Source organism: Nycticebus coucang, chromosome 4, assembly GCF_027406575.1.
Source record: "Nycticebus coucang isolate mNycCou1 chromosome 4, mNycCou1.pri, whole genome shotgun sequence".
NCBI classification, from domain to species: Eukaryota; Metazoa; Chordata; class Mammalia; order Primates; family Lorisidae; genus Nycticebus; species Nycticebus coucang.
Window position 1 is genome coordinate 114,371,235 of NC_069783.1, and position 27,094 is coordinate 114,398,328.

The window sequence follows — 27,094 nt, forward strand, 5'->3', positions numbered from 1 at the left end:
AACTTCAAATTCTTGGGCTTAAGCAATCCTTTTACCTCAGCCTCCCAAGTAGTTGGGACGACAGTTGCCTGCCACAATTGTTACCTGGTTATTTTTAGAGACGGGGGGTCTCACTCTTGCTCAGGCTGGTCTCGAACTCCTGAGCTCAGGTGATCCATCTGCCTAGGCCTCCCACAGTGCTAGGATTACAGGTGTGAGTCACCATACCCAGCCCACATCCTATGTGTCTTAACCGTTTTATTGCAGGGCCAAGCAGTGACCTGAGTACCTTTCCTTTCTGGCATAGTCTTTTTATTTTTCCTCTCCCTGGCTTCATTTTATATCTGTGCTATTTCCATGAGTTAGAGATGAGGGGGAATATTTATGTCCACTTTATGGAATAGGAAAACTGAGAATAGAGAAAAGTGATTGTCCCTGCAATGTTGAAATTGCTGAGCTAGACCCCAGTTACCTCAGTGAACTCCTACCTCTCCCGGCAGACTGGGGCATATCACAGTATGGAGGAGATTAACATAAAGGCTGAGCAAAGGTGGTCAGAACTCCAGCTTCACTGACTGCCTGGTGGCATCAGCTACTCCAGTCTTGCCGAGACCCACCTCCTTTGGTTATCTTACCTACTGCTGTCTTCTGCAGAGAAAAGTCTTTTAGCCCTGACCCTAGGTTCATTTGTGTCTCCTCTAGGTCGCCCCCCACCCCGAGGCACCCGGCCAGCCCCTGGGGGATGCATCCAGCCCAGAGGCCCCATTGAGCAGGTGTACCAGGAAATTGCCATCCTCAAGAAGCTGGACCACCCCAACGTGGTGAAGCTGGTGGAGGTGAGGGTGGGAGGACGTGGACGAGGGAAGGTGTGCTCAAGTCCAGCCCCAGCTTTGTTAATTTCCAGAGACTGCACCACTGGCCTCTAGGGAGAGCCAAGTCACACCACACTGGCCACTGGAGGGCTGAGTAGTATTTCCTGCTCTGGGCTCCTTTACCACTGTTATTTCATGTAACCTTCCCATCTACCTAAGGCTATTTATTACCCCCATCATCCCATTTTGGTCTCTCTCTGTTTTTTTTTTTTTTTTTGTAGAGACAGAGTCTCACTTTACCGCCTTCGGTAGAGTGCCATGATGTCACAGGACTCACAGCAACCTCTAGCTCTTAGGCTTCCGCGATTCTCCTGCCTCAGCCTCCCGAGCAGCTGGGTTTCTCTCTCTTTTTTTTTTTTTTTGACACAGAGTCTTGGCTGGAGTGCGGTGGCATCATCATAGCTCACTACAATCTCAAACCCCTGGGCTTAACTGATACTCCTGCCTTTGCCTCCCCAGTAGCTGGGACTATAGGCACATGCCACCCTGCTGGCTAATTTTTTAAAAAACTTTTTGTTAAGATGAGGTCTTACTATGTTGTTCAAACTGGTATCGAACCCCTTGCCTCAAGCAATTCTCCTGTCTTTGCCTCCCACAGTTCTGGGATGACAGGTGCGAGCCCCTGTGCTCGGCCCATTTCTCTCTCTTTGAAGCTGGTTCTCGTTCTACCACACCTGTGGGTAGTTGTACAAAAGCAACCACATATATTTTCTAAACATACGAGTGTGGCTATGTTCCAATAAAACTTTATTTACAAAACGTAAGCAGAGGTTGGGAGGCTGAGATGGGTGGATTGCTTGAGCTCATGAGTTCGAGACCAACCTGAGCAAAAGCAAGACCCCCCCCATCTCTACTAAAATTAGAAAAACTGAGGCAAGAGGATTGCTTGAGCCCAAGAGTTGGAGGTCGCTGTGAGCTATGACACCATGGCACGCTACCCAGGGCAACAGCTTGAGACTTTGTTAAAAAAAATAATAATAATAAATAATATATATATATACATATATATATACATACATACATACATACATATATAGGCTTGGTGCCTGTGGGTCAAGCAGCTAGGGTGCCAGCCACATACCTGAGCTGAAGGGTTCGAATCCAGCCCGGGCCCACCAAACAATAATGACGGCTGCAACCAAAAATAGCTGGGTGTTGTGGCGGGCGCCTGTAGTCCCAGCTACTTGGGAGGCAAATGCAGGAGAATCGCTTGAGCCTAGGAGTTGAAGGTTGCTGTGAGCTGTGATGCCACGGCACTCTACCCAGGGCGACAGCTTGAGGCTCTGTCTCAAAATACATACATAAATAAATAAATATATATATATATATATCCACACACACACACATAAGCAGAGGGCTAAATTTGGCCCACAGGCTACAGTTTGCTACTACTTACTGTGGATCAGCAGTTCTCATACTTTTCAGTCTCAGGATCCCTTTATTCTCTATCTTATTTTTTTTTAATATTTATTTTTTATTTCAAATTAATACGAGGGCACAATTTTTTTTTTTTTGCAGTTTTTGGCAGGGCTGGGTTTGAACCCGCCACCTTCGGCATATGGGGCCAGCACCCTACTCCTTTGAGCCACAGGTGCTGCCCACTTTTTTTTTTTTTTTTTGAGGCAGAGTCTCATTCTGTTGCCCTGGGCTAGAGTTCCATGGCATCATAGCTCTTAGCTACCTCAAACCCTTGGGCTCAAGCAATCCTCTTGCTTCAGCCTCCCAAGTAGCTGGGACTACAGGCACCCACCACAACTTCTGGCTAAATTTTAAATTTTTTTAGTAGAGATGGGGTCTCATTTTTGCTCAGTTTAGTCTCGAACTTCTGAGCTCAAGTGATCCGCCTGCCTTGGCCTCCCTTTATTCTCTTAAAATTATTTGAAGACATCAAAGTACTTTTGCTTATGTGAGTTATATTTACCAATATTTACCACATTGGAATTTAAAACTGAGAAATGTAAAAGCTATTCATGTCAAAACAACAATAAGCTTATTACATGTTAACAAAAAATATTTTTATGAAAAATAACCTTTTCTGAAATAGAAAATAAAAGAGTGGCGTAGTTTTCCATTCTTGGAAATTTTATGGTTCATGTTTAGCTTAGTAGAAGACATCTGAATTCTCATATCTGCTTCTGTATTCAACCTGTTGTGATTTAAGGTTTGTGATTTCTTGTAAACCCCTCTATCCTAGTAGAAAATGTGAGTGAAAAAGACAAGTATTGTCTTGATTGTAAAGTGAAGATAGTATTAACCGTGTGAAATTTCTGAAAGCATCTTGGGGACCCCCAGAAATCTCTAGGTCATGTTTGGAGCACCTCAAGTCTAGATGAGAAGGACTTGTAAACAGTGTGTGGCAAAGTACCATGTTGGATATTCAGAGTGCCATGGGAGGGTGGAGTAGGAGCAGCCAGCTCAGCTCAAAGGGGCTGTAGAGGCTTCTCAGTGGAAGTGATGTTTGACATGGCCCTAGTTGGTCCCTGGATGGGGAAGACAGGGAAGAGCACTATGGGGGAAGGAACAGCATGTGCAAAGGGCTGGAGGCTTCTTTTTGGAGAACTATATCCCTGCCTTAGGTAGATATGAGGCTTTGCTGCCACCTGGCCTGGGACCCATCAGATGGGCAAGGTCCTGAGTCTGACTTTCCCACAGGGTACAGCTCAGGGCTTCAGGATGTTTGTCTCAACTCTGTCTAGCATGCATCCCTTTCTCAGGGCCTGTTGTTTTTGTTGATCCTGTGTGCCTGAGAAAGGCTGTTTGATATGGAAAAGGGTGGAAAGACTAATCTAGCCAAAGACCCAGCTTTTATTTCTTCCCAAAGAAGAGGGATGGCAGCTGCAGGTCATCTCCATCTGGCACACTGAGTTTCATGATCTCCACTTGCTGGATGCTGGAGTTGGCAATTGTAGAGGAAGCCCAAGGGCATTTGATTAGTGAGTGGCCCTGGGTCCTGGTGAGTTCTCTCTTCTCCCCACTGCCCTGTGGCATACGGCCTCTTTTTTTTTTTTTTTTTGTAGAGACAGAGTCTTACTTTATGGCCCTCGGTAGAGTGCCGTGGCATCACACAGCTCACAGCAACCTCCAACTCCTGGGCTTAAGCGATTCTCTTGCCTCAGCCTCCCGAGTAGCTGGGACCAGGAGCCCGCCACAACGCCTGGCTATTTTTTGGTTGCAGTTCAGCCGGGGCCGGGTTTGAACCCGCCACCCTCAGTATATGGGGCCGGCGCCTTACCGATTGAGCCACAGGCGCCGCCCGGCATATGGCCTCTTCACCTAAGAAGATTCTTTGCCAGCACACAATTTGCTCATTAATCAGATGTTTCCTGAGCACCTAATATGTGCCTAGCCCTGTATGGGACATCACGGAAGCAACCAAGTTGGTTATAGTCTGGCACCTGTCCTTTGGAGAGAAACAAACAGTGCTCTGGCAGTCCCAGGCAGAAAAACATCGTTTCCTGTAGGGGCAGGGAGCAATGGAGATGCTTTATGCAAGAGTCACTTGAGCCCAGATAGGATATGAATTTCACTGTGAAGACCAGTCTTTTGTCCCCTACGAGAAGGGCTGGCTTACCATTCGAGAGTGAGACATTTCTCAGGGAGGATTTTGCCCCTTCCCATTTGTAATCTCCTTTGTGGGTGTGTCAGACCCTTGAGAACTGGGCCAGGTGGTGCTTCTTTTTCAAATGGCTATTAGGATTGCCCACTGTGGGGATTCTTCCTGTGCCCTCCATCTCAGCTGGAAAAGCAGTGCGAATGCAGTCCTCCTGTTGGCAAATGCAGTCATGTGGATGCTGCTTCCTGCTCATATCTGTTCTCTCTCTTCCTTTCTTCCACCCCCTTGCTGGCCCTGTTCCGTGTGGCTATGCCAACAGGTTCTGGATGACCCCAACGAGGACCATCTGTACATGGGTAAGAGAGCCCTTTCCTTCTGCCACCCTTGCTCAGGCCACACCTGCCAATGCCCAGGGGTGAGGCAGCCCTTGCCCTTAGCACTTGCTACTAAAGACAGCTCCCTCTTTCTGGTCCAGCTGGGCCCCAGAGAAGGCCACCTCTAGTTGGAAGCAGGAGGCGAAAGAGTTCTTGGGGAAACTTTATTTATCTGGGTCTCCTATTCATTCCTTTGCAGATATTTATTAACTACCTGTGTACCATTCTGGGTAGTACATAGAAGATATTAATGTTTTTTTAGATTTAATTTAACCAGCACCCTACACTCATGATTTCATAGATATTTATCACTTAGGACAAGGCTAAAAAGATAAAAATTGAAGCCAAGCACAGTGGCTCACACCTAGCACTCTGGGAGGCTGAGGCAGGAGGATCACTCGAGCTCAGGAGTTTGAGACCAGTCTGAGCAAGAGTGAGACCCTGTCTCTAATAAAAATAGAAAACATTGGTGGCGCCTGTAGCTCAAGGAGTGGGGCACCCACTCCATATACAGGAGGTGGTGGGTTCAAATCCGGCCCCAGCCAAAAACTGCAAAAAAAAATTAAATAAATAAAATAAAATGATCTTTCAAGAAAAGAAAAGACCATGCTTTAAAAAAAAAAAAAATAGAAAAAATTAGCCAGGTGTGAGGTGCCTGTAGTCCCAGCTATTCAGCAGGCTACAGGAAGTGGATTGCTGGAATCCAGGAGTTTGAGGTTGCTGTGAGCTGTGATACCACAGCACTCCACCCAGGGGAACAAAATGAGACTCAGTCTCACAGGAAGAAAAAAAAAAAGAAAAATCAGCCGGTGTCATGGGGAGCACCTATATTCCTAGCTACTCAGGGGTCTGAGGCAGGAGGATCACTTGAACCCAGGAGTTTGAGGTTGCTTGAGCTAAGACATCACTGCACTCTAGCCTAGGCAACCGAGCAAGACTCTTTCTCCAAAATAAATAAATAAATACTCACAGTAGATGACCTAATACATGGTAGTAGGTAGGGAAATAAGAGGGGAGGAGGTAGGGGGATCAGGGTGTACGGCACACCTCTTGGAGGCAGGATACAATTACAGAGGGACTTAACACGCAATCACTGTATCCTAATTCTTTGTACCCTCAATGAATCCCAAATAATAAAAAAAAGTACTCAATTTCAAGAAAATCAGTCAAATAATAATTTGTTTAGTATATAGATATCATCAGATTATAAACATGATAGGCAAATGAGTGAAATGAGTGAAGTTTGGGGAAATAATAGCAGAAATCACAAAATGTAAAAAGTTGATTTGGCCCAGAATGGCATCATTAGCTTAATTCTCTCACTTGGGGCCCAGTTCCAAATGGCTCTGAGCTGTTTCTGAGGAAGTTATTTGTTCATTCAACAAACAGGACTATTTGGCTGGGCGCCCGTAGCTCAGTGGTTAGGGCACTGGCCACGTGCTCTGGGGCTGGTGGGTTCGAACCCAACCAAGGCCTGTTAAACAAAAAAATATAGCTGGGCACTGTGGCAAGTGCCTATAGTCCCAGCTACTTGGGAGGCTGAGGCAAGAGAATCGCTTAAGCCCAAGAGTCTGAGGTTGCTGTGAGCTGTGAGGCAACCTCAGAGGGCGACTTTGTCATGAGGGCAACAAAGTGAGACTGTCTCAAAAAAAAAACCAACAAAAACCCAAAACCCAAATAGGACCATCTGTCAGACTGTGCTCTATGTTCAGCAGGGATCAGAATTAAAAAGTCCCGGGAGGTGGGTGGGGCCTTGGTGTGTGTCACACTTTATGGGGGCAAGACATGATTGCAAGAGGGACTTTACCTAACAATTGCAATCAGTGTAACCTGGCTTATTGTACCCTCAATGAATCCCCAACAATAAAAAAAAAAAAAAATTCGGGCGGCGCCTGTGGCTCAGTCGGTAAGGCACCGGCCCCATATACCAAGGGTGGCGGGTTCAAACCCGGCCCCAGCCAAACTGCAACCAAAAAATAGCCGGGCGTTGTGGCGGGTGCCTGTAGTCCCAGCTACTCGGGAGGCTGAGGCAAGAGAATCGCTTCAGCCCAAGAGTTGGAGGTTGCTGTGAGCTGTGTGAGGCCACGGCACTCTATTGAGGGCCATAAAGTGAGACTCTGTCTCTACAACAAAAAAAAAAAAAAAAAAAAAAATTCAAAAGTCCCTGCCTACAGGCCAGTCACGTAAGTATTCTGCATAGGGTTTGAAAGTTACAGTACTCTAAAAAGACAAAAACAACCTGAGCAGGGTAAGAAGAACCAGGACTGGTGTTTGGGGGCAGGGAATTGGGAAATAGAATGGCTCCTCAGAGAATGTCTCACCAAGCTGACAGCTAGGCAGGATAGTGGGGACTGTGTGGCAGAAGGCTTTTTACACCTTTGTAAGGGTTTGGAGGTAGAAGCCATTGGAGGGTTTTGCTCTGATGGGTGGATGAGTATAAAGGGAACATGGCCCAAACTTCCAGGAGAAGTTTCCTAATCTGCTTTAGCCAGGCATTTTCATGGACAGTTTTGCAGTCTTTGATGTGCCAGTTACAGAAAAGAGCTGTGCTGAGTTTGGGTATCTGATTCCAATGGTGTTTTTTACTGAAAATCCTGACATGGCTGTTTTTTACTTTCCAGCCATAGCTGTGTGAGCCTAAGACAGATAGAGTAGCACATTAGGCCAGATAGTAGGTATCAGGAAGGGTCTTGCAATTGCAGTCCTGACCCTTCAAGGGTAGAAAACTCGATCTATCTTTCTACAGCAGTGGTTCTTAACCTTCCTAATGCCTCCTAATGCCACAACCCTTTAATACAGTTCCTCATGCTGTGGTGACCCCCAACCATAAAATTATTTTTGTTGCTACTTCATAGCTGTGATTTTGCTACTGTTATGAATCTAATGTAAATATCTGATATGCAGGATGTATTTTCATTGTTACAAAGGGGTCGTGATCCATAGGTTGAGAACCCCTGTTCTAGAGATTAAAAAAATTCCCACCCACTGCTCAGTATGACAGAACTGTTAGTGCCTGAGAATAGACCTGTTTCAACAGGCCAGCTTCTCTCATGCTGACTGATTCATGGTGCTTGGATGGGTGGGAGGAAGGTACAGAACTTCATGAAGCTTGCAAGTGAAGTCTTAAATAACCAAGGCAGGAAAGGCCAGAGCTGAGGGGGCCAGTGTTCTGTTGTGCACTGCATTTGTTTCCAACCACGGTCTGAAGCAAGGACAAATCTGCCCTAACTTGGTTTTGCCCAGCACTGGCCGATGAACCTGCAGACAGGGAGAGGCTGGGGGCAGTTACATTCTTTTTCTCTTCAGAACATTTAAAGCCTTGTTTATGTCTGAGAAGCTTCCCCTCTGTCCTTGACCACTTCATCCTCTTAAAGCTTGAAACAATCCTTTGGTTTCTATCACACACTCACACCATTGTGGGGAGATGATTCCCAAGCAACCAACAACTCTGAAGTCATTCTTCACTGGATTTTGAAATCCACGGTGTCAGTTTTTCACTTCCTGAAGTATAGCTTCATGTTCTCAGTTGTTTGTCCCAGTTGAACAAAATTAAATAGGTTGTATGACGTAGCATTTTCACTCCTAGGTACGTATATGCCCCAAAGAATTGAAACAGATATCCACACAAATGCTTGTACGTGAATGCCTGTCTGTGAGTGTACACCGTGGCACTATTCACAGCAGCCATGAAGTAGAAACAGTCCAAATGCCCATTAACAGATGAGTGGAGAAACAAAATGTGGTCTATCCAAACAATGGAATTCCACCATTAAAAGGATTGAAGACTGATCCATGCTACAACGTGGATGAACCTCAAAATTGTCATGTTAAATCAGAGAAGCCAGATGCAAAAGACCAAATATTGTACAATATTTATATGAAATGTCCAGAATAGAAATAGAAAGCAAATTGGTGGTATCCAGGGGATGGAGGGAAGGAAGAATGAAGAGTGCCTTCTGATGGGTACAGAGTTTTCTTTTGGGGAGATGAAAATGTTCTGGAACTAGATAGTGGTGGTGCTTGCACAACGTTATGAATTTGCTAAGTGCCACCCACTGAATTATATACTTCAACATGTTAATTTTGTTATATAAATTTCACTTTGATTTGTACAAATGAAAAAAAATTCCAACTCCCCCAAAACTGCATTGCCTGAATATAGTTTATGTAATACTTGGTGGTTGGAGGGGTAGTTTCCCATCAACACAGGGCTGGGAAGAAGCTGGTGTGCCCTGCAGCATTTGTGTGTGAATGTGGATCACAAAGGTTTGGGGAACAGATGCAATGGCCCACGCCTGTAATCCTAGCACTCTGGGAGGTGGAGGCGGGTAGATTGCTTCAGCTCAGGAGTTCGAGACCAGCCTGAGCAAAGTGAGACCCCCCATCTCTACTAAAAATAGAACAAAGGAGCTGGGCATTGTGGCTGTAGTCCCAGCTACTCAGGAGGCTGAGGCAAGAGAATTGCTCAAGCCGAAGAGTTTGAGGTTGCAAAACACTCTACCGTTTTGAGATTCTGTCTCAAAAACAACAACAACAACAACAAAAAAAAAAAATCCACAAAGGCTTGGGGACAGGTGACCTTTGAGGAGATTCCCACCTTTACCTTGAATCTTGGTTCGGGTTGAGAATTATGGGAAAGTGTCAGAGGCTCAGCTGATCACAGGTTGAAGAATTGGAACCATGTTATCCAACAACATTTGGTCTGTAGCCTGGCATAGCTGCAGCTTGGAGAATGTAGATAAGGTAGTTGACACCTGTTTCTGTGGTTTCTTGGATTGAAACTTCCCTGGGGTTCTGGAGGTCCCTATGGTTACTACCAGGGGTCCTCAAACTACGGCCCGCAGGCCACATGTGATGGTGTGATTGTATTTCTTCCCATTTTGTTTTTTTACTTCAAAATAAGATATGTGCAGTGTGCATAGGAATTTGTTCAGTTTTTTTTTTTTTGAGACAGAGCCTCAAGCCGTCGCCCTTGTTAGAGTGTTATGGCATCACAGCTCACAGCAACCTCAAACTCCTGTCTCCGCCTCCTAGGTAGCTGGGACTACAGGCGCCCGCCACAATGCCCTGCTATTTTTTGGTTGCAGCCATCATTGTTGTTTGGCGGGCCCGGGCTGGATTCGAACCCGCCAGCTCAGGTGTATGTGGCTGGTGCCTTAGCCGCTTGAGCCACAGGCACTGAGCCTGTTCATAGTTTTTTTTTTAAACTATAGTCTGGCCCTCCAACGGTCTGAAGGACAGTGAACTGGCACCCTGTTTAAAAAGTTTGAGGACTCCTGGCTACTTTGAATTCCACCCCCCCCCCCCTTTTTTTTTGAGACAGGGTCTCACTTTGTTGCCCTGGGTAGAGTGCCGGGGCATCATCATGGCTCACAGCAACCTCAGTCTCTTGGGCTCAAGTGATCTTCTTTGCCTCAGCCTCTCAGGTAGCGGGGACTACAGGTGCTGCACCCAGCCTACTTTGAATTTTTTTTTTTTTTTTTTTGGAGTTTTTTTTTTTTTTTAATTTGGCCGGGGCTGGGTTTGAACCCGCCACCTCCGGCATATGGGACCGGCGCCCTACCCGCTGAGCCACAGGCGCCGCCCCCTACTTTGAATTTTTTATTTTGGGGCTTCTTTCACTGTTTTGGTCAACTATACTTAGCATACGAAGCCAATTATACACAAATGCACATGCAGGTGTATTTGTGTGTGTGTATATATATAATTGCAGATTTTGTGGACATAGATGGGGAGACACTGTCACAAAGGAAAGACTTGTGTGTTTTTTTTTTAATATTTTACTTTCTCATTTTTATTTTAGATTAACATGAGGGTACATACAATTAGGTTACAAGTTGTAGTTGTGTCCTTCACCTAGGCAGTGTACCATACACTTGCACATTGTTCCTGTTGGGTAGGAACCCATTAAACCCCCTTCCCCCGCCCCCTCCAAAATTTTTAAAATTTTGTTTGTTTGTTTATTTGTTTTGGTTGCAGCTATCATCATTGTTTGGGGGCCCGGGCTGGATTCGAACCCGCCAGCTCAGGTGTATGTGGTTGGCACCTTAGCCGCTTGAGCCACAGGCGCCAAGCCAAGTTTTTTAATTTTATTTTTTGCTTATTATGGGTACATAATAGTTGTATATCTTTATAGGGTACATGTGATGTTTTGATACAGGCATACAATATGAATTAATCAAATCAGTGTAACTATAGTATCCATCACTTCTAGCATTTATCATTTTTTTGGTGTTAGGTACGTTCTAATTCTACTCTTTCAGTTATTTTAAAGTATATCCTAACTTATTGGTGATTATAATTTGTTAAACTTTCAAATATTGTTCATTCTACCTCACTATCTAACTGTATTTTTGCCCTATTAATGTGTCTACTTCTTTTGGCCTCAGAAAATTGCCATTTGGATTGTATCCCCTTAGACTCGTTCTCTGGCATAAGGTGCCTGAGGACCTGGGTGTGACAAGTGACAGTTTAGTATTAGTCATATCCCTGGAGCCTCCAACCAGTAGAGGGTGAGAAGGGGTCCATGAGCCACCCCACCTTCCTTCCTTTCTCTCTTGCTTTGTTTTCTTTGGTTAGTGGATCCTTGGCTATTTTGAGCACTGGAAGTAAAGCCAGACTGGGGTCTCTGGTTCTTTAGCTCCTAATGGGAACTTAGCAAAGAAGGACCTTGACCAGCTTTGTTTCAGTGGGCTGTCCCTCTCCCTAGCCCTGATTAATATTAGTTTCTGTGTTTCTTGGTGCTTCTGGTAGGGAGGACTGAGGGGGGCTGGATTCTCTGTTTCCCACTGTAACAATTGACCCTTCTCTTCCCTGCAGTGTTTGAACTGGTCAACCAAGGGTGAGTGTCCCAGCTCCCTGCAGGTGAGATGCTAGAGGCTTCTTGAGCTGCAGAGCTGAGAGGGGTGGTGCTGGGCGCTGCTGTGAGACACAGCCAGGGCCAGGTGGGTCTGGTTTGTGTTTTCATGCATGTGTTGACCTTCTAGGCCTGTGATGGAAGTGCCCACCCTCAAACCGCTCTCAGAAGACCAGGCCCGTTTCTACTTCCAGGATCTGATCAAAGGCATTGAGTACTGTAAGTGGTACAGGTGATGGGAAGACTCTCCCCCAGCGGGTATTAGCTTTCTGAGCTGGTGGGTGGGAAGTAGGAAGTGTCTTATTTCCTTCTTGGAGCATGAGGAGGTGGGCAGGAAATAGAATTATGTGAGATGCAGAGCTGGGAGCAGCTGCAGAGAGCCACCCTGGGGCTATCCCCTGGTGGGCAGACACCTTCCTGCCTACAGACAAATGAAGAGCAACAGCAATAGTGACCATTTATCCAGCACTTTCTATGTGTAATGGGACCTGTTTGGGGCTCTACTTGCCTCATTTCTTGTTCCTCACAGCAACCCTGAGGTGGGGTCCTGTTAACCTCCTGGAGCCTTAGTTTCCTCATCTGTAAAATGGGGATAAAGTGTCTCTGACTAGAGCACATCAGTGGTTCTGATTGGCAGGTGTCCTTTCTGCTCCTGGTTGTTAAACATTTTGGCCTGCTCGTTACCTAGGCTTGTCACAAAGTTTAACTGGGATAAATGTGAAACTCTAACCCAGAGCTAGGCCCCTGATTGGGTGCTCACAGAGGGAGCTGCTACTGCTTTTATTGATTATCATCATCATCATCTCCCCAGAAATGGTAGTTGGGTTTTCCAGACCATCTCTTTTATGTCCTGCTGCCATCCAGGCAGAAACAGCCAAGTCCTCAATTCTACTTTGCCGTTCATACTTCAAATCAACCTGCTTTGATCATTGTTGGTTTGACAAACAAGTAGAGCATTGGCTGTTGGTAAATGAAACTCTGAAGCCTGTCACCCATCTCGGCTTCTAGCTGGGAGGCAGGCTCAGCAAAAACTTTCTGTGCACTGTCACCTGTGACTTAATAAATGACAGGCGATTGGGAATTGCTATTGGCAGTCAGAACTTTACACTTTATGTTTGAGAATGAGAATGGAGAGTTTGCTCTTGAAAACACTCTTTCTCTCATATTTTCAGAGCATGTGGGTGCCCAGCAGGTTTGGGGAGGGGAAGGTTGGGCAAGGCCTGGAGCTGTGCTAGAGGAGGCACCAGAGTGCCATGTCTCTGTCTCCAGGCCATGTGGCCACGTGGAGCTCCTCCTGAGGTTTTCCTACCCCTCTCTCTCATCTGCTGTCTGCCCATCCCCAGTACACTACCAGAAGATCATCCACCGTGACATCAAACCTTCCAACCTCCTGGTTGGAGAGGATGGGCACATCAAGATCGCTGACTTTGGTGTGAGCAATGAGTTCAAGGGCAGTGACGCGCTCCTCTCTAACACTGTGGGCACGCCTGCCTTCATGGCGCCCGAGTCGCTCTCAGAGACCCGCAAGATTTTCTCTGGGAAGGTAGGTTTGGGTCTGCCTGAGCCACTGGGTTCTGCCTATGTTAAGGTCCTTTGGGTTTTAAGTGGCAAAAATTCAACTCAAAAGGGCTTAAACAGGGACTCCACTGGGAAATAGTTGAGGAGCGGCTAGCTCCAAGGACTTAAATAGAAACCATATCTCTCCATCTTTCAGTTTTGTTTTCCTGAATTCGTTTCCTCCACTAGTGGGTCAGGCAGGAGCTTCAGGCCACTTTCTATTGTTTACCAACCTCAGCATCTAGAGCATCTCTTTCTGCTTAGTGCTAGCAAAAACGCTGGGTCTGGCTCTGATTGGCCCAGTGTGTCCATCCTTGAATCAATCACTATGGTTGGGTTGAGTGGTGCTCTCATTGGTCCAGCGTAGGTCATGTGCTGGGGGGGCCCAAAGGCTTGGGGGCCTCGGGTCTGCTGCACCCAGTTCCATGGACTGAAAGTCAAGGAGAGGTGGTTCCCCACAAAGGAACGCTAGACAGGCAAAAGCAGTGACAGCACCCATCACCGCCCTTTGTTCCCTCACCCTGAGCTCTCATTCTCTTGCAGGCTTTGGATGTTTGGGCCATGGGTGTGACCCTGTACTGCTTTGTCTTCGGCCAGGTAATAGGGTGGGGGGTCCTGAGTGCTGCTGGGTGGCCCCCTGGGTTAATAGTCACCCTTCAGGGAGACAGTCCTTATTCATTTAAAATTTATTTCCACAGTTAGATTAGAATATGAAAAAGGATGGCTTCCTAAATGTACCTATCTGTATATAAGAATCATATCTGTGAAAAAAATGACCTGTTCAGACAGAAGGATTGGCAGAAACTATACTTTGTAAATAGTTGATGAATTTACAGCAAGAGCAGCACATGTGTCTTTTCTCCCTCTCCTGAGCCTGAGACAGAGGTGACTAATCAATAAATACCTGTTCTCTTTCCTCCTGAAGCTAATACTACTTTTATATTCTTTTCAGCAGAGTGTTCCTAGAAGCTATCATGAGAGGGATAGAATTGGAATGGAAATCAAAATCCATTTGGTATTATTGATTTAGGGAGTGCCATTTCGCCTTTTGTCTTTTCTGTTGTTGTTTTGATATTATTAGTAGAGGCTTCTCTTTTTTACTCTGAAGTTCAGTTTGATTAACGTGAGCAATGAAAGCATGGATTTTTTCCCCCTTTCTTGATCTTGTGCTACTGTTGAGGAAAACTTCAGAACCTGGTCTCATGAAGACATAAACGAGTTTATTACCCACCTTCCCCAACATTTGATTAAAAAATTTTCAGGCAGCACTCATAGCTCAGAGGCTGGTGGTTTCGAACCCAGCCTGGCCAGCTAAAACAACAATGGCAAAAAAAAAAAAAAAAAAAAAAATTACAGACATACAGCAAAGTTGAAAGAATTATATAGTAAATACCCACATACCCACCACCTGGGTTCTGCCATTAACATTATCCTATACTTACTTTATCACATGTCTGTCCTATCCCTCAATCCATCTGACTTTTTAGTGCATTTCAGAGTGTGTTACCAGCATCTCTACTCTTCCTTCCTAATGCTTTAGAATGTAGTCATTAGCTAGAGCTCAGTATTTATTTGTGGTCTTTTCCCCCCCTTGGGGGTAAAGCATATATATACAGAGGGTGCCAAAAAACGTATACACGTTTTAAAAAAGGAAAAAATGGTATTAAAATTGTAACACTCAAGTCATGTTTGACTTCTGCAATAACAAGAGATATTCAACATGACTTGCATTCATCTTTTGTTATTGGTATATATTATGATTTTAATGTAGTTTTTTTTTTTTACTTTTTAAAAATGTGTACACATTTTTTTGGCATCCTCTGTAATTCAATGTAAATGTCTTGTTCATAATGAGCTCTGTCAAATGTATACACGTGTGCAAGCCAAACTTGTGTCTCAAATCGCTGCTCTTAATGAAATAATTTTGCTTGGACAGGAGTGGACATGGATATTTCTGCCACCTTTCCCAACCTTTTCAGCGCCCCACATAAAGATTCTTTTTTCCAGCCCATATAACCGAACTCCTCCTGGGTCAGGCCTTCTGCTGGGTGAGAGCATTGTTTGTCACCTAGGTGCTGGTATAAAGAATGGGCTTTGGAATCAGCCCAGTCTTGACTTAAATCCCACTTTGCACTTCCTGGGACATACCACTTCTCTACACTTCTGTAAGAAGTTTTCTCTTCTGTAAGGTGGGAATAATACTCAGTATATTTCATGGCTTTGTGAGGGGATTGAGAAATAATTCAAGTATTCATTAATTCATCAGGTATTTATCGAGCACTGACTTAGTGCCAGAAATGTTTCTAAACACTGGAGAGTCTGCAGTGAGCAAGACAGGCAAAATCTTCTGCCTTCTTGGAGCCAAGGTTCCAGTGGAGGAGTTAAAAATAATGTCAGGGACATGTGCCATCAGGGAAGTAACATGGCAGTGGTGAGGGTGAGGGTCTGTTTTAGATGGTGGCTCAAGAGAGAGCCTCCCTGGGAAGGGGATCTGTAATCTTGTACCTGAGTGATGGGGGAGTGCAGATGAACAATAGGTAAGGTAAGCTGAGATACAGCCGCAGAGGAGGGCTGCAGTATGGTTGGGAAGGAATTGCTTGTTCTTCTAGAACTTGAGGTGGGAGACTGCTCCATTCCTGGACTGGGCCGCCGCTGTTGATGTCTGCTATAGCCGTGGAGTGGTGCAGCACAGGTGGCCCTTGAAGGGCAGATGTAGCAGCCATTGACCGTCACCTGTCCCTGGCCTCTCTCCCTCCAGTGCCCATTCATGGATGAGCGCATCATGTGTTTGCATAGTAAAATCAAGAGTCAGGCGCTGGAATTTCCAGACCAGTGAGTATCACCATTCTGTTTCGCCTCATCTCCCTCTCCAAGTTCTTGGCAGTCCTGCATATCTGTCTCCATTCCTGATGTGTTTCCCACACCTAGGCCTGACATAACTGAGGACTTAAAGGACCTGATTACCCGTATGTTGGACAAGAACCCAGAGTCAAGGATCCTGGTGCCAGAAATCAAGGTACCTGAGGGCTGCTGCTGGCTCCATGGGGCCCCTCAACTTGGCTGTGTCCTCTGCTGGGAAGTGTTTGGCTCCACCCTGCCTCAGCCAGGCCCCACCCCCATGTCCACAGCGCCACACTCTCCTTGGCATTGCTGCTTTCTTATGATGTGGGGCCTCTGGGCTGCTGGGGCTGGTGAGGTATGGGGAGGAGGATTTAGGCATCGTGGTCACTGTGATTGTGGGAGTAGGATCTGTGATCTGCATTTGCTCCAACTGGCATGGGTTGATGTGTCCACCCCTGTGGGCTGATCTAGGGTTCTGCGTGCTCTATATAGCCAGACCTCAGGGCCTTTTCAAAGGGCCAGTCCCTTTGATAAATTGCAGTGAGGGTGGGAGGAAGTTAGTGAGCAATCTAACCTGAGCCAGCTCAGTTCTATCCTATTGCCACACGTATACATCTACCCTTTTACGAATCCAGACATTTTCCCTGAGACCTCCTGGGCACCTAGCTCACTGGTATTTGAAGATGTCTTAAGATGCCTGAAAAGTCATACATTAGGGCATGAACCCCAGGGGTAGGGAATGGGGGCAGACCTGTGTATGGGTCCTCTCCTGATGGTATCCTTCTAGCTGGTCTCACTGTGGCTTCCCAGGCCTCTGTTTCCCCTTCTGTGAAATGGGGAGATGGCCACATGCTCTGAGCTGAGACTTCTGGGTGTCTGGGAGAGTTCCTGATGGGTGCTTGATGGGTGCTCTCCAGGTGGCCAGGCAGGCAGATGCCAAATCCCAGTCACTTCTGGCAAGACCTGAGGCCAGATGGAGAATTGGTTTCACATACATCTCAGCCTCATAGCTCCTCCCATTCTCTGACTCGGTCTTTTCCACATTTCCTCCCCTCTCGCCCACCCCTGCCCTCTGCCTGGCTCGCCAGCTCTCTTGCATGCCTGAGCATAGGCCTTCACCTCCCCTTCCTGCATGCCCCCCTGGCTCCGCTCGCTGGCAGGGCCTTCCGGGGGCCCGCTGTGCCTGCCCCTCATCCCTCCTGTCATTCGTTGAAGCTGCACCCCTGGGTCACGAGGCATGGGGCGGAGCCGTTGCCATCGGAGGACGAGAACTGCACCCTCGTCGAGGTGACCGAAGAGGAGGTCGAGAACTCAGTCAAACACATTCCCAGCCTGGCGACCGTGGTAAGGCGGACGGACCGCTGACCAAAAGCAGGGACCCAGAGAGCCTTAGGGCCTGGCGGGACAGAGCTGGACATAGGTGGGAACCACCCCCTAGCCCATAGCCACTGGCCTCTGGCCCTTGGTTATACACCAGGCCAGGTGGCCTGGCATATTCCAAGCTGCATCCCATGTTACCATGGGGTGTGGGTGTCCCTCTCCAAGGATCATACTGCTCTAGAATTCCTGCTTTCAGAGCATGTCAGGGGAGAACCAGGGGAAGGACCAGGCAGGAGCCAGTGGTAGGACCTGGAGCCGAGGTCCCTAACAGCGCTCCTATCTGACTGGCCCAGCTGTCTCTAGGGTGGACAGCTTTACCCATCTCATATCTGCTGTGTGGGCAACTACCAGGGCTGGGGCAGAGGCCCCCACGCACATACCCAAGAAAGTTCTACCCAACTCCTAAGGGTGGCATTTTGCTTTGGAGCCACTGGGCCCCCTTTTATGGCCTTGAATTTGGATCCTGACCCAGGAAGATGGAGCCAGACTGTAGAGTCCTCAGGCCTAATTTTGGAGACTCCAGGAATCACTCACTTGCTGTTCGGGAGGGCATCTGAGGTCCAAGCAGCAGTCCTGGGGACAGAGACCATCTGGCTCCCACTGTGGCTACCTTGACAGCCCTGATTTCGTGTGGGTAGTCCTGGCCCCAGCAGGCAGGCGTTGGACTCTGGTTGGGACCCATGATTGTATGCAAAGACACAGTGTCCAGCCCTGAGGGACAGCCCCTTTGGGAGCCTAACTGCTGGCTCCCCCTCTTCCAGCTTTGCACCTCTCCCTTCTGCCTCCCCACACTTCCTCGCTCTGCCTTTCAAACCCCCAGTCCCAGGGCCAGGGCGTTCTTCCACCTCCCCTACTTTAGGCCTACACACACTTTCACTGGTATACTCATCCACCTCTACCCATGGCTCCCATATCCTGTACCCTTAGAGGGGGAGGCAGCTGGAATCAAACTCTGTACCCCCCGTGAGTTGTTCTATTCCAGACTTAGAATGTTTTAGTCCTGAATCAGTCCTCCTCCCTTTGCTTCCCAGGTCTCAGCTGCAGGTTCTTGGGAGAATGTGACCCTTGAGGTCTATAGTAGGCATTCATCATTCCAGAAACACTTTTTGATCACATAGTGGTTTCTCACGCCTCTTGGGAGCAAAGGGTGGGTGTGCAGTGAGAGACAAGACCCTCATGGCCCCCCATCCTTGAGAGGTAGATGCTAGTCAAAACACCAACACATAGAAATTCTGTGCCACAGAGGGGCTGTAAGTCATGCCCTTAATGGAGGGATAGTGAGTGACCAGGTAGTGAGTTGGAAAAGGCTTCCTGAAAGATCTGGATACACACCAAGAGGATGGCAGGGCATTAGCCTGACAGAGAGAGGGTAGAGGGGTGAACAGTGAACTCATTCCCAGCAAGAGAGAACTGGGCCTAAAAGAAGCTTTCAGATAGCAGGGCAGGGAAGGTGGAGGGAGGATGCAGCAGAAACCTAATCTTGACCCCATGAGCCAAGAGAAGTTCCTGCGGTGTCCGGATTGGAGCAGCTGGGGCAGGGAGGGCAGACAGGCACTAGGAAGCCATCCACCTTGGAATTGGATTATGAAGTCCAGGTCCCTTCCGTGTCTTCATCATTCAGCAAGCACTCAGTGCATGCCAGGCATGGGGCGCAAAGATGAGTACCAGCTCTCGGGGGCTCCCGACCTCATGAGAAAGATGGACCCAGAAGGAACAAGTCACCCTGTGCAATCAGCGATCAGGATAGAGGGAACAGGGGTCTGCTGAAGAGGAGCTCCTGTTGGTCTGACAAAAGCAGGGACCCAGAGAGGCTGAAGGCCCGGCTGGTTTGACAAGGGGGTTAGGGCATGGTGAATCACCAAGGGGAGGACACCTGCCAAGGCCTAGAGGAAAAAGGGGCTGTTGTTTCCTAATGACAGGGAGAGCCTCACCAGAGGTGTGGGCTTCCTTCTCTAAGTCTGTGGTTTTCTTTTTCTTTTTAAAAATTAAGGTAGATGGCCGGGTGTGGTGGCTCACACTTATAATCCTAGTACTTTGGGGAGGCTGAGGCAGGTGGACCTCCAGAGCTCAGGAGTTTGAGACCAGCCTTGAGCAAGAGCCCATCTCTAAAAAATACCTGGGTGTTGTGGTGGGGGCCTGTGGTCCCAGCTACTCAGGAGGCTGAGGCACGAGGATTGCTTGTGCCTAAGAGTTTGAGGTTGATGTGAGCAATGACACCATGGCACTCTACTGAGGGTGACAAAATGAGACTCTGCCTCAAAAACTGAAAAATAAAAAAATAAAATTGAGGTAGAATTCACATAACGTAAAATTAACCACTTTAAAGCAAACCGTTGGGAGGCATTTAGTACATTCACAATGTTGTGCAATTATCACTTCAGTAGTTATGAAACATTTTCACGCCTGTTATCCCAGCATTTTGGGAGGCCAAGGTGGGTGGATGGCTTGAGGCCAGGAGTTTGAGACCAGCCTAGGCAACATAGCAAAATCCTGTCTCTAAAAAATAAAAATGAAAAAACAAGCTAGGCACGTGGTGTGCACCTGTAGTCACAGCTATTGGGAAGCTGGGACAAGAGGATTGCTTGAGCCCAGAAATTTGAGGTAACACTGAGCTATGATGATGCCACTGCACTCTAGAGCGAGACTCTGTGTCTTAAAAGCTATGAAACATTGTCACCACCTCAAGAGAAAAGCCCTGTTCATCAGTCACCCCCTCCTCTGACTATCCCTAATCTACTTTCCATCCCTGTGTATTTGCTTCTTTCACTTAGCATCATGTTTTCAAGGTTCATCCAAGTTGTGACACGTGTCAGCACTTCACTCCTTTTTTATGGGTAATATTCCACTGTATGGAGACACCACATTGTGTTTATTTCTTCAGTTCATAGACATTTGAATGTTCTCATCTTTCTATAAATCAATATTTCTTAAACACTTATTTTTCTTGTTAGCAACAAACCCTAAAAGAAAAAAATTAGCTTCGTACCTGAAACATCTTGAAAAGGCATTGGTTTCGCCGGGTATGGGATGAGGCCCAGAGCTGGCTCCTTCGTGACCCCTGTGGGGTCTGGAGGCCATTCCCTTCACATGATGCAGCAGCCAAAGCAACACTAGGGGTGACTGGTTCACTTCCTGAATTTTCCAGGCCAGCATCAGGGTAGTTCCCAACTCCTTTGGGTGAAGGATTCTGAGTCAGGGAGTGAGGGAATCAGATCTGGGTTTCAGAAGGGGAGGGAGGTAGAAGACAAGGGAGGCTGGGAAGAGAAGCTGAGCAGGGCTGCAGTGCAGGAATGGCACCTTTTCTCCCAGGAGCCTCTCCTCCCCTGACTGGGCTGTTTCCTAGCCATGTTGCAGACCCAGCCTGTGTCAGAGCAGGAGAGGCAAGGCGTGCCAGCGAGTTTCCACTCCTGGCTGTGGAGAAGGCCAGGTGCCAGCATCTCTCAGGCTTAGAAGGGCCTCTGGACTCTGAGCTTTGCTTTTCTTTTTTTCTTTTTTTTTATTTTTTAAGTAATTCTTTCTTTCTTTTTTTATTGTTAAATCATAGCTGTGTACATTAGTGCAATCAAGGGGTACAATGTGCTGGTTTCATATACAATCTGAAATATTCTCATCAAACTGTTCAACATAGCCTTCATGGCATGTAGACATTTGTATTCTTCATTTAGTAAGTTTCGCCTGTACCCATTCTAAGATGCACTGTAGGTGTGGCCCCACCCATTACCCTCCTTCCACCTTAACCTCTCCCCTCCCTTCCCCTTCCTTGGCCCTTTCCCCATATTCTTTTTGGGTTATAACCTTCATGTGAAAGCTATAAATTAGCTTCATAGTAGGGCTGAGTACATTGGATACTTTTTCTTCCATTCCTGAGATACTTTGCTAAGAAGAATATGTTCCAGCTCCATCCATGTAAACATGAAAGAGGTAAAGTCTCCATCTTTCTTTAAGGCTGCATAAAGTATTCCATGGTATACAGGTACCACAATTTGCTAGTCCATTTGTGGGTCAATGGGCACTTGGGCTTCTTCCATGATTTAGCAATTGTGAATTGGGCTGCAATAAACATTCTGGTACGGATGTCTTTGTTATATTGTGATTTTTGGTCTTCTGAGTATAAACCTAGTAAAGGAATTATAGGATCGAATGGCAGGTCTATTTTTAGGTCCCTAAGTATTCTCCAAACATCCTTCCAGAAGGATGACATATTAGTCAGAAGTATAGACATATTAGTGTGCATTCCCACCAGCAGTGTAGAAGTGTGCCCTTTCTTCCACATCCACGCCAACATCTCTGGTTTTGGGATTTTGTTATGTGGGCCTCTGTTACTGGGGTTAGGTGATATCTCAAAGTAGTTTTGATTTGCATTTCTCCGATGATTAAGGATGATGAGCTTTTTTTCATGTGTTTGTAGATTGTGCGTCTGTCTTCTTTAGAGAAGTTTCTCTTCAAGTCCCTTGCCCACCCTGAGATGGGATCACTTGTTCTTTTCTTGCTAATACATTTGAGTTCTCTGTGGATTCTGGTTATTAAACCTTTATCGGAGGTATAACCTGCAAATATTTTCTCCCATTCTGAGGGCTGTCTGCTTGCTTTACTTACTGTGTTCTTGGCTGTGCAGAAGCTTTTCAGTTTGATCAGGTCCCAGTAATATATTTTTGATACTATTTCAATTGCCTGGGGAGTCCTCCTCATAAAATATTCACCCAGGCCGATTCCTTCAAGAGTTTTCCCTGTACTTTCTTCAAGTATTTTTATAGTTTCATGTCTTAAGTTTAAATCTTTTATCCAGTGAGGGCCTATCTTAGTTAATCGTGACAGGTGTGGGTCCGGTTTCAGTCTTTTACAGATCGCCAGCCAGTTCACCCAGCACCATTTGTTAAATAGGGAATCTTTTGCCCACTGAATGTTTTTAATTGGCTTGTCAAAGATCAAATAATACTAAGTAGCTGGATTCATCTCTTGGTTCTCTGTTCTGTTCCAGACATCTACTTCTCTGTTTTTGTGCCAGTACCATGCTGTTTTGATCACTGTCGATTTACAGTACAGTCTCAGGTCTGGTAGCGTGATTCCTCCTGCTTTGTTTTTATTGCTGAGTAATGTTTTGGCTATTCGAGGTTTTTTCTGATTCCATATAAAACGAAGTATTATTTTTTCAAGATCTTTAAAATATGACAATGGAGCTTTAATAGGAATTGCATTAAAATTATATATTGCTTTGGATAGTATAGACATTTTAACAATGTTGATTCTTCCCAACCATGAGCATGGCAAGTTTTTCCATTTGTTAACATCTTCAGCTATTTCTTTTCTTAAAATTTCATAGTTCTCTTTGTAGAGATCTTTCACGTCCTTTGTTAGGTATACTCCCAATTATTTCCTCTTCTTTGGCACTACTGTGAAAGGAATAGAGTCCTTGACTGTTTTTTCGGCTTGGTTATTGTTGGTATATTTAAAGGCTACAGATTTATGGATGTTGATTTTGTAGCCTGAGACATTACTGTATTCCTTGATCACTTTTAAAAGTTTTGTAGTAGAATCCCTAGTGGTTTCCAGATATATGATCATATCATCTGCGAAGAGTGAAAGTTTGATCTCTCTAACCCTATGTGGATACCCTTGATTGCCTTTTCTTCCCTAATTGCAATGGCTAAAACTTCGATTACAATGTTGAAGAGCAATGGAGACAATGGGCAGCCTTGCCTGGTTCCTGATCTAAGTGGAAATGATTTCAATTTAACTCCATTCAATACGATATTGGCTGTGGGTTTGCTGTAGATGGCCTCTATCAGTTTAAGAAATGTCCCTTCTTTACCAATTTTCGTAAGTGTTCTGATCATGAAGAGATGCTGGATATTATCAAAAGCTTTTTTTGCGTCAGTTGAAAGAATCATATGGTCCTTATTTTTTCGTTTGTTTATGTGCTGAATTATATTTATAGATTTACATATATTGAACCAGCCTTGAGACCCTGGGATAAATCCCTCTTGGTCATGGTGTATAATTTTTTTGATGTGTTGTTGGATTCTGTTCGTTAGGATTATTGAGTATTTTTGCATCAATATTTATTAGTAATATTGGTCTATAATTTTATTTGCTTGTTGGGTCTTTCCCTGGTTTGGGGAACAAGGTGATGTTTGCTTCGTAGAATGTGTTGGGTAATATTTCTTCTTTTTCTATATTTTGGAAGAGGTTTAGTAATATAGGTACTAGTTCTTCTTTAAAGGTTTGGTAGAATTCTGACGTAAAGCCATTGGGTCCTGAGCTTTTCTTTTTAGGGAGACTTTGTATAGTTGATGCTATTTCAGAACTTAATATAGGCCTTTTCAACATTTCCACTTCGTTCTGGCTAAGTCATAGTAGATGGCGTACTTCCAGGTATTGGTCGATTTCTTTCAGATTTTCATATTTCTGAGAGTAGAGTTTCTTGTAGTATTCGTTAAGGATTTTTTGAATTTCTGAGGGGTCTGTTGTTATTTCATCGTTACCATTTCTTTCTTTCTTTCTTTTTTTTTTTTTGTAGCTGTACCACCCTCAGGCAGAGTGCCATGATGTCACAGCTCACAGCAAGCTCTAACTTTTGGGCTTACGTGATTCTCTTGCCTCAGCCTCCGGAGCAGCTGGGACTACAGGCGCCTGCCACAACACCTGGCTATTTTTTGGTTCCAGTTTGGCCGGGGCTGGGTTTGAACCCGCCACCCTTGGCATATGGGGCTGGTGCCCTACTCACTGAGCCACAGGCGCCGCCCATCGTTACCATTTCTGATTGATGAAATTAGGGATTTTACTCTTTTTTTCCTGGTTAGATTGGCCAAAGGTTTATTTTATTGATCTTTTCAAAAAACCAACTTTTGGATTTATTGATCTGTTGTATAATTCTTTTGTTTTCAATTTCATTTAATTCTGCTCTGATTTTGGCTATTTCTTTTCTTCTGCTGGGTTTGGGGTTGGAATGTTCTTTCTCCAGTTGCTTGAGATGTCCCAATAAGTATTAACTTCCTTTCCGTTTTCTTGAGGAAGGCTTGCAGTGCTATAAATTTCCCTCTTAGGACTGCCTTTGCAGTATCCCAGAGGTTCTGGTAATTCATGTCTTGATTGTTGTTTTGTTCCAAAAATTTGGTGATTTCCTTCTTAATCTCGTCTATAACCCATCTATCCTTCAGCATAAGGTTGTTTAGCTTCCATGTTTTTGTATGGGTATGCAGGTTCCTGTTGTTATTGAGTTCAACTTTTATTCCCTGATGGTCTGAGAAGATGCAAGGAATAATTTCTGTTTTTTTAAATTTGCTGAGGTTAGATTTGTGGCCTAGGATGTGGTCGATTTTGGAGTATGTTCCGTGGGCTGATGAGAAGAATGTGTATTCAGTTTTGTTGGGATGAAATGTTCTGTAGATGTCTGTTAAGTCCAGATGTTGAATGGTTAAGTTTAAATCTAAAATTTCTTTGCTTAGCTTCTTTTTGGAGGATCTATCCAGTACTGCTAAAAGGGTGTTAAAATCTCCAACTACTATGGAACTGGAGGAAATCAAGTTGCTCATGTCTGTTAGAGTTTCTCTTATAAATTGAGGTACATTCTGGTTGGGTGCATAAATATTAATAATTGAAATCTCATCATATTGAGTATTACCTTTAACAAATATGAAGTGTCCATCCTTATCCTTCCTTATTTTGGTTGGTTTAAAGCCTATTGTGTCTGCAAATAGGATTGCAACGCCTGCTTTTTCTGCTTTCCATTTGCCTGGAATATAGATGACCATCCCTTCATCTTGAGTCTATATTTGTCTTTTAATGTAAGATGAGATTCTTGTATGCAGCTTGAGTTTTTGTATCCAGTCAGCCAACCTGTGCCTCTTTAGAGGACAATTTAAACCATTCACATTAATTGAGAATATTGATAAGCCTTTCGAGAGTCCGGTGGACATTTTTAATCCATTTGTGACTGTGGAAGTTGGAATTTGATCAAATTTTCTGGGTGGGTTTACTTTTGTGGTAGAGGGTTACACTGGTCTTTATGAAGGATAGGTCTGAGAATATCCTGGAGAGCTGGTTTAGTTATGGCAAATTTCTTCAACATGTGAATGTCATTAAAGTATTTAATTTCTCCATCATAAATGAAACTCAGTTTAGCTGGGTACAGGATCCTGGGTTGAAATTTATTTTGTTTTAGGAGATTAAAAGTCGATGACCATCCTCTTCTAGCTTGAAAAGTTTCAGCAGAGAGATCTGCAGTTATTCTAATATTCTTCCCCTAGTAGGTGATGGTTTTCTTTCATCTGGCTGCTTTCAGAATTTTCTCCTTCATATTAACTTTAGTGAAATTGATTATGATGTGTCTGGGGGATGTCTTATTTGGGTTGGTCGTGCTGGAGTTCTGAAACTATCTGCTATCTGAATTTCAGAATCTCTTGGTATGTCGGGAAAGTTCTCTTTCATAATCTCATGGAGAAGAGACTCTGTGCCTTGTGAAGCCACTTTGTCACTTTCAGGATCCCTATAAGGCGAATATTGATTTTCTTCGAATTATCCCAGAGCTCTCTGAGAGAGTGATCTGTTTTTGCCCTCCATTTGTCTTCCTCTTTGAGAGTTTGGGAGCATTCGAAAGCTTTGTCTTCAATGTTGGAAATCTTTTCTTCTGCTTGCTCCATTCTGTTACTAAGCGATTCTACTGTGTTTTTCAGATCTTTGAGGGATGCAACTTCTTGTCTCAGTGTGTCAAAATCTTTGGTCATTTGGTCTTTGAATTTGTTGAATTCTTGAGATATCTTTGGGTTACTGCTTGGAATTCTAATTTGATCTTATTTGCTATTCAGATTCTGAATTTGATTTCTGACATCTCAGCTATTTGTGCATGGGATCTTGTGCTGTGTCTGCCCCTATTGATCCTTGGGGGAGTTGATCTACTCTGATTATTCATATTGCCAGAGTTTTTCTGTTGATTTCACCTCATGATTGTTTTTCACTGTTGCCTCTGGCCGTCCTCAGAGTTGGGGAGGTGTCTCTCCAAGATTAGACTCCAGCGGGATCACTCTGTTGTTGCTGGATCTTTGTAGAGAGTGACCCTGTGTAGTTCCTCTGGGGCTGCCTCAGCCAGGGAGTTCTGGTTGTGGAAGCAGCTCTGGAGTGTGACACACCTGGATCCAGCAACAGGGTGGGGGGTGGTGCACATGGTTCTGGGAGTGCCTGGCACCCAGTGACTTTGACACAGAGAGCCCAAGGCTCCAGCAGTCTCTGGCCAGGAGAAGGGCTCCGCACAGAGGCAGGGAGGGCTCCAGAGGGCCTGTGGCTACCAGAGTCCCTGGCCAGACGTGCAGGCCAGTGTGGATGCAGGGAGGGTCCAGGAGGGAGGACGTGGGATTGCATGCTCCCGCAGTTCCTGGTCAGGGTGTGTGGAGGCCCAGCGGGCGCAGGTCAGGGGTCGCGGCACAGCTCTTACTGAGATCCATGTGGGCGCAGATTGCGGTCCCGTGCAGTTTTTATGGAGGTCTGGGCAGTGCACCTCTTATGGAGGTCCGGGCAGGAGCCGATTGTGGTTACGGTGCAGCTCTTCTAAGTAATTATTTCGATTGCTTCCTTGAGAGTTGCTGAGAAGTGCCTGGCTCTTCCTGGACTTTTGTTGTCTTCTGGAAGCCTCCATCTTGGCCTCCAGATTCTAAGTGAACTTCATTTTGAGTCTCTGAATTCTGAGGTC

The 27,094-nt window shown here is 45.5% G+C and overlaps 1 protein-coding gene across 4 annotated transcripts in view; it reads left to right on the forward strand.

Moving 5' to 3' along the window:
- Positions 1 to 27,094, forward strand: part of CAMKK2 (calcium/calmodulin dependent protein kinase kinase 2) — a 57,248-nt gene that overhangs the window by 21,262 nt on the left and 8,892 nt on the right. For 2 of the 4 annotated variants that reach the window (XM_053589635.1, XM_053589638.1), the window contains exons 6-14: positions 682 to 815; positions 4,724 to 4,760; positions 11,598 to 11,619; positions 11,765 to 11,853; positions 12,978 to 13,177; positions 13,735 to 13,788; positions 15,950 to 16,023; positions 16,120 to 16,207; positions 17,248 to 17,376. In XM_053589635.1, the coding sequence (XP_053445610.1) occupies positions 682 to 815; positions 4,724 to 4,760; positions 11,598 to 11,619; positions 11,765 to 11,853; positions 12,978 to 13,177; positions 13,735 to 13,788; positions 15,950 to 16,023; positions 16,120 to 16,207; positions 17,248 to 17,376 (827 nt within the window). The remainder of the gene's footprint in view (positions 1 to 681; positions 816 to 4,723; positions 4,761 to 11,597; positions 11,620 to 11,764; positions 11,854 to 12,977; positions 13,178 to 13,734; positions 13,789 to 15,949; positions 16,024 to 16,119; positions 16,208 to 17,247; positions 17,377 to 27,094) is intronic. The other 2 variants (XM_053589636.1, XM_053589639.1) reach the window with 1 other exon arrangement.